Below are 14,520 nucleotides of genomic sequence, written 5' to 3' on the forward strand. Positions count from 1 at the left end.
GCACATCTCAAGTACCGTGTGTTTTTGCATTGCTATTATTTGAAAGAAAAAAATCCAGATAATGTTACTCATTTAGCAAGTTACTAATGGAACTTGTTCTCATAACGGTGTCTGAAAAATTATTTGAAGATTATGTAAGCCTTTGGAAACAAACTGTTGTATTTTCTTATGATCATAGCACTTAATACCGGTGATTTTATGTGTCTGAGCGTAAGTTTATTTTGATGATACCAACTTTGATCAGTTGAAGTTGAATCAATAATGCTCACCTTAACTGTGCTCTTACTACGCAGCATACTATGAGAACCGAGGGCGCCAAGAGTAGAAGTATGGGAGATGGACGTTCAAATAATTATGATAAAATAATTAAGCATTTGCAGTTTAAATAATTATAAAATAATAAAACGATAAAAATCCAACTCCACAAAGCGGCATTTGATCTTGGTGAGTTTTCGGATAGTTACGAAGAGAGGCAAGAATATTACTACATAATATTCAAGAACTCCAAAGAATCCTCCATCCTCCGGTTGGCCACCATAAAGTGCTGCCAACTACGGGCAGGCCCCACGTATGAAAGTGAGAGCGGCAACTTCGGCTCTAATTAAGAAAACAGTAAAACTCCGCCTCAATGCAACGCAATGAGAAGGAAGAAGGGAAGGAGAGTCAGGCTTTCTACCCAACCCGTCCCAGGGTCCTTTAAGCGCCTTATCCCTTCCTCCCAAGGAGGACAGTTCAGTCTGGCTCTCTGGCCCTGGCGGGAGAACGCAGGGAACCGCAGACGGTGCCCCTCGAGCCCGATCCCCGCGGACCTGCCATCGGGCCCCGCGCTCCCAGCCCCCTCCCGGCCCGCGTGGCCCGGCTTCTACCCCGGCGGCCCCCGGCGCGGCGGGGGTCCGCCTCCCCGCGCAGGCCAGCCTAGGTGTCCCGGCGGCTCCCGGGCGCCCCCTGGCCCGGCTCCGGCGCCCGAGGTTTCCGGTGAGCTGCAGTCGCCGGTTATGACGACTCCCTCCTCCGGAGCAGCCGCCGCCGCCGCCGCCTTCTCCGCAGCCCCGGTTCGCCCGGCTCCAGGTGGGACTCGCCCCGGGGTCCGCGGAGCCTTCACCCGCGCCCCTCTGTACCGCGGCAGGCTGAGCGGGTCTCGGGGCCGGGCGCGCGGTGGGCGCTTCTGCCCGCTCCCGGCGCGGCTTCCCGGAGGGCTGGCGCCTTTCCATGGGTCCGCCTGCGCCTTCCCATCGCCCGCGGGCCGAAGAGGCGGACGCGGGGAAGCTGATCCTGACTCTCCCGACCCCGAGCGCTCTGCCTCTTCATGGCGACTGCAGCGGCGCACGGGACCCCGGGGGCCCTCTGGGCGCGGGGAAGAACGCCGGCTCCCCGGCCGGCGCCCCCTTGACCGGGTTTCCCAGGCCAGGGCGGAGCCGCTCTCCAGGCCCCTCCCAGGCGCGCCAGGGACCGGGGGTGGGGAGTGCGGTGTTGGGCGGCCCCCGGGGATCTCTGCGCCCCAAATCCCAGCGCAGCATCGAGGCCGCGGAAGGGCGCTCGCCGCTGACCCGGCCGCCCTGGTTTCACTGACGTTCTAGCAGACAGCTGGTGGACCTCACCTGGGTATCTCAGACAGGCCCTTTCTAACCTCCTGCCGTGGAAAACTTCTAGCACTTGTCGGGGCGAGCAGTTTTAGGAGTCCTCGTGGGTGTCAAATGCGTTTAACTTTTCACCTGTCCACTGCCTTCTTTAAACTTTCGCAAGCTCTGTCACAGAACATCATCCCCTCTCACCCGTAGTGTTCCCTATCAGCCTCGGGCTTTCATGTCTCATCATCTTTCAGGCTTTTCCCTTTCCCCTTCTTAGGCCGGTGGAAACAGCTGTTTTGTGCTGAAGGAAAAAGTAGCTCAGCTGCTAAAGCTTCTATCTGCTGGGGAAGTGCGCCCTCCCATCCCTCAGAGGCTCTCGCAAGAGGACTCAACACCAGAAGGGCTCTGCCAGGCCCCGAGGTTGTGCTTTCAAGCAGTAGCAGCCACTCCTAGTTTATGCAAGCGGGTGCATGCTCTCTGCAAAAGCCAGGTTTCTGATCTGAGTCTTTAGATTTTTCCCTTGACCTAAGTGTTACTCTTTCATGGATCAGTGGATTTAGTTATGGCTAGAGCTCAGTCCAGGACAATGGATTTGGATAACCAAAGGTCAAGACTTGGTCATAGCAGTGACCTATTTCCTGAAGGGATGAGCAAAGGATTGGCCATTCTGCCTGTTGAGTCTGAAAGCTCAGGTTGTAGTAGAGCCTAGGGAGCAGTTTGATTCGGTGAGTCGGATTACTTTGGTGAGAACCAGGCAGATTGTTTTCTCCTAGGAATGTTTTATCTGCTGAGTGTCCTGTTGGCCTGTGCCAGTTGGTGCCTGTAGAAAGTGGGTCATCTCCTTCCTGCTCACTGTTAGAATCTGTTCTGTTAAGTTGCTGTCTTGAGGGTTATGACCTGCAACCTTGCTTTCAGCAGTATGTATTTGTTAAGGCAAGGAAAGGGCACCTGAGCCAGGCCTTCTGCTTAAGGCGTGTCTCACTAAATGCCAGTCCCTCTGCTTACAGGTATATCTTGTTAAATTATCTTCTCTCTTAATATTTCCTTTAATTCAAAATATCAGCTGGATGTGAAAGTCTATTTTAACATCCTTTTAAGGTAATATGTTTCATTTCTGACAGATTTTAGATATCTGAAACATCACAACAGCTTCTTGGTGGTTCTCAGGATTAAAGAGGTAAATATTTTCATTATAATTAGAGTCACTGTTGCTATTAATATGTATTTTTAAATTTTGTGAAATTGCTATCAACTCACGATTGGATAAAAGTCCCAACTAAAAATATTAATTCAGGTGACCTTTATAACAAATAACAATATACTCCTTTTAGGGTTACCTAAAAGAGGCACTGTATTTCCCACTCCAGAGGGGAAAGGGATTTCTTCTTGGTGTCCCAACTGTTTAGTTATGATTACTTGGCCTTGGGACTTGAGGCCTGATTGAACATAGCAGTCTATTACTAAAGGCTCCATCTTCATCGCCCATAGTCAGTGAAGACTGATTTTGAACGCTGGGTTTTCCAGTGTTTTCCAGTGACAGCAGACCCTGCTGGGGAGCTGCTCATGTGTACCAGGGCTCTATCATCTGGTGGGAAGACCACTTTAAAAAAAATAGAGCAAATAAACCACTAAAGTGAACCCCAAATGGCACAATTATTATCTGTGAAATATAAGTGAAATCTGGTCTAAGAGATTTAATCCTTCTAGGGTGAGTTAGAAATGCAGTAAGGTCCGTGACCATCATCTTTTTTCACACTACTAAGGCAGGGCAGGGCGAGTTTAAGGGCACAGCCCTGAGGCAGACTAAGAAAACTCACTCCTGGAGTTTTCTTAGTTTTAGTCTTAGTTGTTAATAACGTAGATGTTGTTATTTTTTTAAATATTTATTTATTTATTTATCTGGCTGTGCTGGGTCTTAGTTGCGACATGTGAGATCTAGTTCCGTGATCAGGGATCAAACCTGGGCCCCCTGTATTGGCAGCACAGAGTCTTAGCCACTGGACCACCAGGGAAGTCCCCATAGATGCTATTATACCCCCTAGAATGTAAGCTCCGCGAGGGCTTAGGAGTTTAGTTTTCAACTGTACGGTCCTTGCTGCATCCTGGTACTTAGAAAAGTAGCATAATCTCACGTACTGCAGTGATTGTTAGTTTTTATTCAGCAGGTACACACTTGCTCGGAACCATTGTACTTCCTTTCTTCTCTCTTCCTGGCATGTTCTCACTGCTCCTCATCTGGCAGGTCTCAGCTCAAACGTTACTTAGCAACCCCACCCCATCACTTGTAGCTTTAAACATTTATTTAATAAACACTTAACGTAGCATTTAACATGCCAGGTACATCTAGACACGTTACCAATATTTAACTCACAACAGCCCTATGGGGAAGGGTTATTCTGATTTCCATTTTACAGATGGAAAAGCTGAGACACAGAAAGATTAAATAACTTGCTCCAGGTCAAACAGCTTAGGCTGCAGCCACACTCCAACCTCAGTGGACCAGCTTCAAAGTCTATATGCTTAACCAGCCTACTGTGTTGTGTATCACGTTACCTTACTTACTCAGACAGGGTCCTATCAAGGTCCTCCTCCCATCTTTGTAAATAAAGTTTTATTAGAACACAGCCCCCCCTTTCCTCTAGCATAGCTATGGCTGCTTTCCTGATAAAGGCCCTGTTGAGGAGTTGTCTCAAACACTGCCTGGCCTGCAAAGCCAAAAATGTTTACTACCTGGCCCTTTCCAGGAAAAGTTTGCCAGCCCTCGGTTTATTTGATTCACAGCCTTTGTCATCATCTGAACTTATTTATTTGGTTGTTTATGACTACTGCACTAGCTTGTAAGCTCCGTGAGAGCAGGGGTCCTTCCTGCTTTGTTCACCTCTGTATACCTAGCTCCCAACACAGTGCCTGGCAACAAGTGCACAATCAATATTTGTAGAGTAAAGGAACATTATTCAGTGAAATAGCGAAGTTCACTGTAATTGTGCTTAGCCCTTGACCCCTTTGGCTTTGAAAGGGTATGTCTTAATGAGGATGTTGTCAACTTGACCTTTAGGTTTGGAGGTTGCTATGTTCATGCTGCTTGTCTTTGGAGCATTGCTTCATGAAGTTCCCCTGAGTGGCCAAGACGAGGTTCCTCCCCAGGCTGATGGCATTCTGGGCGCCCCTCTGTTCAACTATGCCAGCCTCCGCCTGCCAGAAGAGCATATTCCCTTCTTTTTGCACAATAATAGGCATATTGCCATGGTCTGTAAGAAAGACTCGCATTGTCCTTATAAGGTAAATACTATTCTCTCCTTGTATATTTTTAAAAGGAAGCAATTTAGGCTGGTTCACTAGTTCCTCATTGTAACTTGAACCTGAAAATAGACTTTAGTCTCTTGGTTGCAACTGTAGGTCAATCAGTGTTTGTATTTCATCTAATGCTTCTTAGTGACTCAACTTTGCCCACTCACAAAGGTGAGATTTTAAATCTAAATCACTAGTAAAATAAATAGGCAGCCTATAGTATGTGTATACTCTGTAAATGAAGTGAATTAGATTTGATGCAGCAAAGAATATCTAGTTAAAAGTAACTGGAGGATTTCACACCTCTCCTTAATCTGCACTTCAGAGGATCTCTCAGCACTTCATTTTGGTAATAACACCTCCACCTCTGTCTCCAAATAATTAAGACTATTACTGCGGCCTTCCTTCTGTTTTAGAGTTGTTGGAAAGGTTTCAGATTGGAGCCCATTCAGACATCTCACGAGGCCTCAGAGATCAAAGCAGGGCATTGTGAGCCATTTCCTTTCCCACGGTGCTGGCACAGGAAGCATGCGGAGAGGCAGGGCTGGGAGTCAGATCAGGACTGCTCCCGGGGGGCTGGCAGCAGCTGCTGTATCCCCCGAGGGCTGCAGAGGTGTGACATCTTCCGGGATCTCTGCTGATCCCTTCGGTTTAGTTGTGATTCTTCTGGTGATAGAAATTCCAATTTTTGTGACTCTCTAGGGACTGATTTTAGGATCAGTTTCCTCACTGATTTTATTAAGCTACTTCAAGAAACTCCAATTCAGGGGAGGAGGTTAGGGGATGGATAGAGTGGGAAGTTGGGGTCAGCAGATGTAAGCTTTTATATATAGAGTGGATACATAAGGTCCTACTGTAGGGCACAGAGAACTATATTCAGTATCCTATGGTAAATCATCATGGAAAAGAATAAATTAAAAAAAGGATGTGGGTATACATATATATATATGTATAATTGAATCACTTTGCTGTATGGCAATAATTAACACAACATTGTAAATCAACTATATTTCAATAAAAAATTAACTAATTAATTAAGTTATAAAAACGGCAATTCAAATGATCTGTGGTAGTCTAGCTAAAACCCAGATTTTTGGTGGGAGGACACACCTGGTGGGGGAGGGGTTGGTGATTAAGGATAATTGTTGTTAAGAAACTTGAGACTGCTTTTTTTAGAATTTACTTATTTCTATTACATGAATAAGTATTATAAAACATGAAGGTAAAAATTCTATAAAGATTTGTTTTCCTCATGGAAAAAAATCTGAGTCCTCTCTAAATGTCAGAAGAAGGTAGACAAGTCTAAACATATACCTCTTATGTTCCAGAAACACTTAGAAAATTTAAAGTACTGCTGGGGTTATGAGAAATCCTGCAGACCAGAGTTCAGGTTTAGTTACCCTGTTTGCACCTACGTGGATATGGGATGGTAAGTTTCTGGATGGAATACCTCTTCCCCTGTACTTTGTCTCCTTTCTCCACAGTGTACGCTGAGGCTCCAATCCCCAGCTAGACTCTTTTGGTATTAGATAGTAATTCCTTTAGATATTAATTTGCTTACACAGTCATGAGTTCAACTGTCTCCCACTGGGACAGGAATATCTCTCATTTCCTCTGCAAGAGAGAGAAAACAGTATGGATCACAGAAAATATTTTCCCCCAGCATGTGCTAAGAAGATAAATAGATGGTTTCTCTTGGTTCTGGAGAAGAGAGTTAAGTATAATCAGTATTTCCAACACACGCAGGGTTCACGGGGTAAAGAAAATACAGTAATTAACAGTTCATTGTCTTCAGTTCCAGATGATCTTAACTTCATACCTTTCCATTTTGTATTTTTATTATATGGGAGTAAGTCTATAAATAACTTATTTTGGTTACTTCATGTAGTGAGGGATAGATTTTTAAATTATGATAGTTTACTTTAAAAAATGACTGACTTCTAGCAATTTAACACTTAGAAAATTTAAGGTCCAGAAAAAGTAAAAAGATGAATATCACAGAATTTTTTGTTTTCTAACAGGACGGACACTCTTGAATCAGCCCAGGAAATATTCTGGAAGCAAGCTGACTTTGGGTATTCTGGAGAGCGGCTGGAGGAACTCCATGTGCTCTGCCAGCCAAAGGGAATGGTGGGTGTTTAACCCCTTCATAAACGAGTGTGTTTATTCAGAAACACCCGTAGTATTTATTTATTTATTCATTTATTTATTGAAGTATAGTTGATGTACAATATTATATAAGTTACAGATATACAATATAGTGATTCACATTCACACTTTTAAAAGTTATATTCCATTTTTAGTGATTATAAAATATTGGCTATATTCCCTGTGTTATACAAGATATCCTTATAGCTTATTTTATACGTAATAATTTGTATCTCTTAATCCCCTACACTCATAGTGGTTAGATCATAATATAAAAACAAGATAGATGGCACTGTGAAAGGAATCCCTCCCTCTCTGGTCCAGTGGCATAGGTAATACCTGCCCTGCCTATCTGCTATACTGTGAGAATCAAGCCAGCAAACATACAGAAAAGCATTTTGCAAGCTGCAAAGTGCTAACAAACACAGCATGGTGAGGGTGTATCACGTGTCCCAAACTACTTGCAAGGGCATTTATAAAGATGTAATTTATCAACCTATCTTCTTTAGTATATGTTGGGGGGAATAATTCTAAACCCAGAAATATTTTAATTGCCTCAAACTATGACAATCTGATATATGTTTGAAAGGAGGACATGGCTTCCAACTGCTTTCAAAAACTGAATAGATGCTGTATAGCATCTTTTGGAGGGTGTCCCGTGAAAGAACTTCAAGCGATTCTAGCAAGGTGGCTGAACCGGAAGATGGAGGCAAGACGTTAACCTGCACTGCTGAGGGGTGTCTTTAACAGACGACGTTTTACACTTTGTCTGGAGTTTAGCTGTTCATGTGGAAAGGGCAGGGAAGCGCCCCGTCTCCACCTCGCACACCTCTTCCAAGGCGGTTTGCAGAATGCTTTCCTCACCAAGATCTGCCTTGTTAGGTTTTATGCTAGCAGGGTATGACCCCTTACCAACTCCAGATTCCAAAACACCATTCAGGGGCTTCCCTGGTGGCACAGTGGTTAAGAATCCGTCTGCCAATGCAGGGGACACGGGTTCAAACCCTGGTCTGGGAAGATCCCACATGCCACGGAGCAACTAAGCCCGTGCACCACAACTACTGAGCCTGCGCTCTAGAGCCCGTGAGCCACAACTACTGAGCCCACGTGCCACAACTACTGAAGTCCGTGCACCTAGAGCCCGTACTCCGCAATGGAAGAGGCCACCGCAATGAGAAACCTGCGCACCGCAACGAAGAGTAGCCCCCGCTCACCTCAACGAGAGAAAGCCTGCACAGCAACGAAGACCCAATGCAGCCAAAAATAAAAATAAATAAATTTGTAAAAAAAACCCCAAACAAACAAAAACTCCTTTACCTCAGTGAGTTAGAAAACATGGCTCTCACGCTGCTGTGGAGACAGAGACTCTCACAGGTTTTTTTTTTAATTTATTAATTTATTATTTTTGGCTGTGTTGGGTCTTCGTTGCTGCACGTGAGCTTTCTTTAGTTGCAGTGAGCGGGGGCCACTCTTCGCTGCAGTGTGCAGGCTTCTCATTGCAGTGGCTTCTCTTGTTGCGGAGCACAGGCACCAGGCCCGGGGGCTTCAGCAGTTGTGGCACACGGGCCTAGTTGCTCCGCGGCATGTGGGATCCTCCTGGACCAGGGCTCGAACCCGTGTCGCCTGCATTGGCAGGCAGATTCTTAACCACTGAGCCACCAGGGAAGCCCTCTCACAGGTTTTAAGGTTTGCAGAAAGTACCTCTAGCTCAAATTGGCAAACTGCCCGTCCTGCCTTGCATTTTAATGACTCTGACGTGTGCATTCTTCCTTGTTTCCTTTGGCTGGTCTTTGGAAAATGCTTTTTCACATAGCTGTGGGCTTAGTGAGGGTTCTGAGTGCATTATTTTTTTTCCAGGAGGGTGAAATGAACCACAAATACAGCTGCTGACTCTCTAACGTTTGAAGGTGATAGAACATTTAAGGGTGCGTCGTAGTAACCTAAGGGTGTGCAAATTGGTAAAAGTATGCTTGGCCAATGTCTGCCGGGGAGAGGAATCCTTCAACAGAAGTGGTCATCGGGAAGCACTTTTCATCACATCGTGTGGTTGGAACCTGAAGGCAACATGCTGTCAGCATGATATCAAGCAAGTCCGGTCTGTCCTGGAATTGTTAATAATCGCAGTTATTTTTTTCTTATTTCTCAACCTTATTTCAGAATGACTCAAGTCTGGTGTGTTCCCGGTACCTTCAGTACTGCAGAGCGACCAATCTCTACCTTGATTTAAGAAACATCAAGAGAAACCACGACAGGTACTTCAGTGGGAGATGTTAACATCTAAGGGAAATCCTGAAATATCTGCAGTTTCAGGATTTGCAAGCCTTGGATTTGCTTCCTAATAATATGGTGATGAGGTTGGGGAATGGGGGAGGGGATGGATGACCCGCATTGGTCATAATGAGTTGATCATTATGAAACTGGGTGATGGGTACATTAGATTGCTTATACCATTTTGCTACTTTTGTGTATGTTTGAAATATTCTATTATAAAGAGTTAACTTCTAATGAAAAACTGATTTTGGAAGTTGGCAAACCACTTTAGTTGCAACCCACGTGTCTGAGTCATGAAAAAATTTTCCAAGCTTAACTTAATTTTTTGTTGTACACCAGATTTAAGGAAGATTTCTTCCAGAGTGGGGAAATTGGAGGACACTGTAAACTTGACATTCGTATGTTGATGTCTCAAGGCCAGCGCAAAAGCCCTCTGCAGTCTTGGTAAGATTTTTTTTTTTGGAAAATATGTTTCTGAAATATTTGTCTTTATTATTGGTGCTTGCAGATTTTGGTAGGGACTCTCAAATGGAAAATGTTACTCTATTTGTAGATAATTTGGCCTGAGCTTCTGGGGAGTGGTGGCTCCAGAGTGAATCATCAGTTGTATCTGAATTAAATATATATTGATAAAATATTCGGAAGTATGATATAGTACTTACTATTTGCTAATGAAAGAAAAAAGTTCAAAACTGAATTTTTTTAACTCATAATTTCTGCATGTGTTTTGGGGAACATTTTTTTTTTTTTTTTTTTTTTTGCGGTACGCGGGCCTCTCACTGTTGTGGCCTCTCCCGTTGTGGAGCACAGGCTCCGGACGCGCAGGCTCAGCGGCCATGGCTCACGGGCCCAGCCACTCCGTGGCATGTGGGATCTTCCTGGACCAGGGCACGAACCCGTGTCCCCTGCATCAGCAGGCGGACTCTCAACCACTGCGCCCCCGGGGAAGCCCTGGGGAACATTTTTTAAAAATATACATTTATTGAAGTACATACCAAACATATAGAGAAATGTACAGTTTGGATTAGGAAAAAGTGAACCCACTTGAGTTACTCTTACCTGGGTCAAAAATAGACCATCATCCACCCAGGCTCCCTTCCAGACACAACCTCCACCCTCCTTTCCAAAGGTAAACACTACCCTGACTTTAAGCACCTTTGAGAAGCTTTTTGAACCTTATGTAAAGATTGGAGAACACATTTTGATTGAAAACATTTTGAATACTAAACTAGTTCTATCAAGAAATTTACCATCTTTAGATATTAAAGAATTAGGGTACTTTAAAAGCTTTTTATTTTAAGATAACTTGAGACTTGTAGACATTTAAAAATAGTTTAAAGATGGTACAAGAAGTTTAAAAAATAGTACAAGGAATTTCCATTGTACCCTTACCCCAGCTTCCTCTAATGATGACATCTTACATAACCATAGCACAATGATCCAAGCCAGGAAATTGACATTGGTACAATATTATTAACTAAACACATTTGGATTTCATCAATGCTTACATGCATTCTTTATTTTTTAGGGGCATGTATAGCTCTATAAAATCTAAATCATATGCTTAGGTACATGTAACCACTATTACCATCACGCTACAGAACTGCTCTGTCATCCTAGAAATTGTCGTGCTCCCCTTTACAGTCACACAGGACACTCATATAATGTTCATTTTTTTCTTTTTATTGAGGTATTGTTGATGTACAATATTATATAAGTTTCAGGTATATAACATAGGGATTCACAGTTTTTAAAGGTTATACTCCATTCATAGGTACTATAAAATATTGGCTGTATTCCCTCTGTTGTACAATATATCCTTGTAGCTTATTTATTTTATACCTAATTGTTTGAACCTCTTAATCCCCTACCCCTGTCTTGCCCCTCCGCAATTCCCTCTCCCCATTGGTAACTGCTGCACCAATTTACATTCCCGGCAACGGTGTATGAGGGTTCCCTCTTCTCCACGTCCTTGCCAACATTTGTTATTTGTGTTTTTTTGATGATAGCTATTCTGACAGGTGTGGTTTTGATTTGCATTTCCGTAATGATTAGCGATGTTGAGCATCTTTTCATGTGCCTGTTGGCTCTCTGCATGTCTTCTTTGGAAAAATGTCTACTCAGTTCTTTTGCCCATCTTTTAATGGAGTTGTTTGTTTTTTTGGTGTTGAATTGTATGAGCTCTTTATATATTTTGGATATTAACCTCTTATCTGTCATATCATTTGCAAATATAGTCTCCCATTCTGTAGGTTGTCTTTTCATTTCGTCAACTGTTTCCTTTGCTTACAACTGCTTTTAAGTTTACTTAGGTCCTGGGACTTCCCTGGCAGTCCAGTGGTTAAGACTCTGTGCTTCCACTGCAGGGGACACGGGTTTGATTCCTGGTCAGGGAACTAAGTTCCCACATGCCACACCACTTGGAGTGGCCAAAAATAAAAATAAAAAAAGTTTACTTAGGTCCTATTTGTTTATTTTTGCTTTTATTTCCTTTGCTTTAGGAAACAGATAAAAAAATATTGCTATGATTTATGTCAAAGAGAGTTCATTTTTGAGGTCAAACATTCATGCTAAGTAAACCATTCAGGATAACAGTCTATCATTTTACTCTCTGCAAAGCAGGATCTTACTTAACAGACTTTTGCAGTAGGAGTTCCTGTTTTCTCGTGGGCATTTTGATTCCTAGCACACTTTGATATCTGAGATCCAAAATAAATGTTTGATATTTGCTTCCCACTACCTTTTGATATCATGATAGTTCCCTAGGGTGTATTTGTATTAGTTATTGCTGTATAATAAATTACTCAGACATTTAGCAGCTTAAAACGATAAACATTTATTATCTCACGAAGTTTCTGACAGCCAGGATTTGGAGGCAGCTTAGCTGGGTGGCTCTGGCCAGGGTCTCTGAGGATGCTACAGTCAAGCTGTTGACCAGGGCTGTGGCCCTCTCTAGGCTCAGCTGGGCCTGTAGAATCTGCTTCCTAAGCTCGCATGTCATCTTTGGGTTTTCTTGTCTGGCTGTTGGCCAGAGGTGTCATTTCTTTACCATATGTGCCTCTCCGTAGGGCTACTGACAGCATGGCAGCCAGCTTCCCCAAGAGCATGTTGTCTGAGAAAGAGAGAGAGCGAGCGAGAGGGAAAAAGAGAGAGAGAGAGAGAGAGAGAGCGAGAGAGAGCGAGCACAAGCATGTCCCAAGATGGAGGCCTTGATCTTTGTATATCCTAATCTAGGAAGTGACCACCATCACTTCTGCCATATTCTGCTCATTAGAAGTGAATCACCAGGGCTTCCCTGGTGGCGCAGTGGTTAAGAATCTGCCTGCCAATACAGGGGACATGGGTTCGAGCCCTGGTCTGGGAAGATGCCACATGCCGCGGAGGAACTAAGCCCGTGCGCCGCAACTACTGAGCCTGCGCTCTAGAGTTCATGAGCCACAACTACTGAGCCCGCAAGCCACAACTACTGAAGCCCGCGCACCTAGAGCCTGTGCTCTGCAACAAGAGAAGCCACCACAATGAGAAGCCTGTGCACCGCAACAGAGAGTAGCCCCCACTCGCCACAACTAGAGAAAGCCCGTGAGCAGCAACAAAGACCCAATGCAGCCAAAAAATAAATAAATTAAAAAAAAAAAAAAAGAAGAAGTGAATCGCTAAGTCCAGCTCACCCTCCATGGGAGGATATTCATCTCTACCTCCTGAAGGAAGAAGTATCGCAGAATTTTTGGACCTATTTTTGAAGCCACTACAATAAATATTTCAGCATTATGTGTGTTTTAAAAGGCTCTATTTGTTATTTGTCTTACCTCAGACATGGTCTCAAAGATGAAGAGTTACAGCGATCTTTAGGTTAACTTGTGATTGTCTTCTTTTGTATGGAAGAAAATTGTACCAAGTGGCTTCCAAAGTTGTTTTCCGAGAAACAGACGTTCCTTTCCTCTGGGAGGCATAGCTGTCTGCTGTTTTTTCTAGGCACTTGGTAATTCTAGGAATGCCATGTTTCTCAGAATCCAAGAAGGTTCTCTGGGTCAGTGTTACTTTTGAGCCTCGTCAGACTGCAAGAAACCTTTTTAAATCTTCCCACTTTACTGGTAGAGTTTTTTGGTCAACTCTATGTGTAAATTTTTTCTTTGTCAGCAAAGTTCCCAGTTGGTCTTGCACATTAGGCTGAAATTTAAAATCGTTTTTGCTTTTTGTCTCAACATTAAAATCGATATCAAGTTGCATAAATGTTAGTAAGTTTGAGAAGTTCCACATGTCTTTATAAGAGTGTTTTCTAGAAATAAAATCTGCTTAATGAACAGATCCTAAGTTACAAGGTTTCAGTAGGATGTCCAGGAGGATCCCTTTGAAAGTATCTCTTGATTCTTAATTCCAGGTTTGCTGAGCTACAAAGCTATACTCAGCTCAACTTCAGACCAGTAGAAGATGCTAAGTGTGACATTGTTATTGAGAAACCAACCTACTTCATGAAATTAGATGCAGGTGAGAAGTTAATTTGTCTGTTATTTATTTATTGGTTAATGTGGTTTTGTTCCTTTTTTTGATATATGTATTCCTATAATTTGGGGGCAGGCAATGTGACATTAAACAGTAGATTTGCTTTTTGCTTTCTTCTCGTGAAGAAGTGAACTAATTTGGACTTCCCACTGTTTTATATTTTCGGCATGCTAGAAGAAACTTTCACATTGATATCAAATGACTCAATCAAAATCAAAAGATGAGAGGAGAAAGACTGGGTACCCCTTTTGTAACTACATTTACCTCATGTGGTTTCTCTAATCGCTTGATTTAGCTGGTGCTTCAGTAGAACTCTTTAAAAATTAAAAGCCATGTATATAGTGCAGGTGGGAAAGGAAGGCCCATGACCTCTCTGGCAAACTTTCTGGTGTCATCTCCATGACTAAAGTTAACTTAAAATTCTTTTGGAAGTTAGCTCTGCCATATATTCTTGGAAAAAAAATTAAAATTATGTACCTACTTAAGGTTATAGCTTCTAATTCTCCACGTGCAAGCACAGCGTTTGCTTTGTGAACTCATTGCCCTAGAGGGGAGCAACACAAATCGTACTCCGTTATCTCTCTCATTACAAGAGGTGGAGGTTTCTAGGCCACACCACACCCAAATTCATGAGATGCTGGGCTCAAGGTGAAATACAGAGAGCCGCCTGTCACAAATATTTCAGAATTCCTCTAATTTATTGATCATATTTTTAATGTGCTCTGCCTTCTGAAGTCCTAAGTGT

General features: G+C 43.3%; 1 protein-coding gene across 2 annotated transcripts in view; it reads left to right on the forward strand.

Annotated features, from left to right (window-relative positions):
- Window positions 1–4,623: 4,623 nt before the first annotated feature.
- The window catches only part of EOGT (EGF domain specific O-linked N-acetylglucosamine transferase), a gene marked incomplete at both ends in the record, with an annotated part of 30,233 nt that continues 20,336 nt past the window's right edge, over window positions 4,624–14,520 (forward strand). Inside the window, 6 exons of one of the 2 annotated variants that reach the window (XM_079712440.1) lie at window positions 4,624–4,847; window positions 6,185–6,285; window positions 6,878–6,986; window positions 9,162–9,256; window positions 9,615–9,719; window positions 13,654–13,760. In XM_079712440.1, the coding sequence (XP_079568566.1) occupies window positions 4,638–4,847; window positions 6,185–6,285; window positions 6,878–6,986; window positions 9,162–9,256; window positions 9,615–9,719; window positions 13,654–13,760 (727 nt within the window). The remainder of the gene's footprint in view (window positions 4,848–6,184; window positions 6,286–6,877; window positions 6,987–9,161; window positions 9,257–9,614; window positions 9,720–13,653; window positions 13,761–14,520) is intronic. The other variant, XM_079712441.1, reaches the window with a different exon arrangement.

This window comes from Hyperoodon ampullatus (assembly GCF_949752795.1).
Source record: "Hyperoodon ampullatus genome assembly, chromosome: 10".
Lineage (NCBI taxonomy): Eukaryota > Metazoa > Chordata > Mammalia > Artiodactyla > Ziphiidae > Hyperoodon > Hyperoodon ampullatus.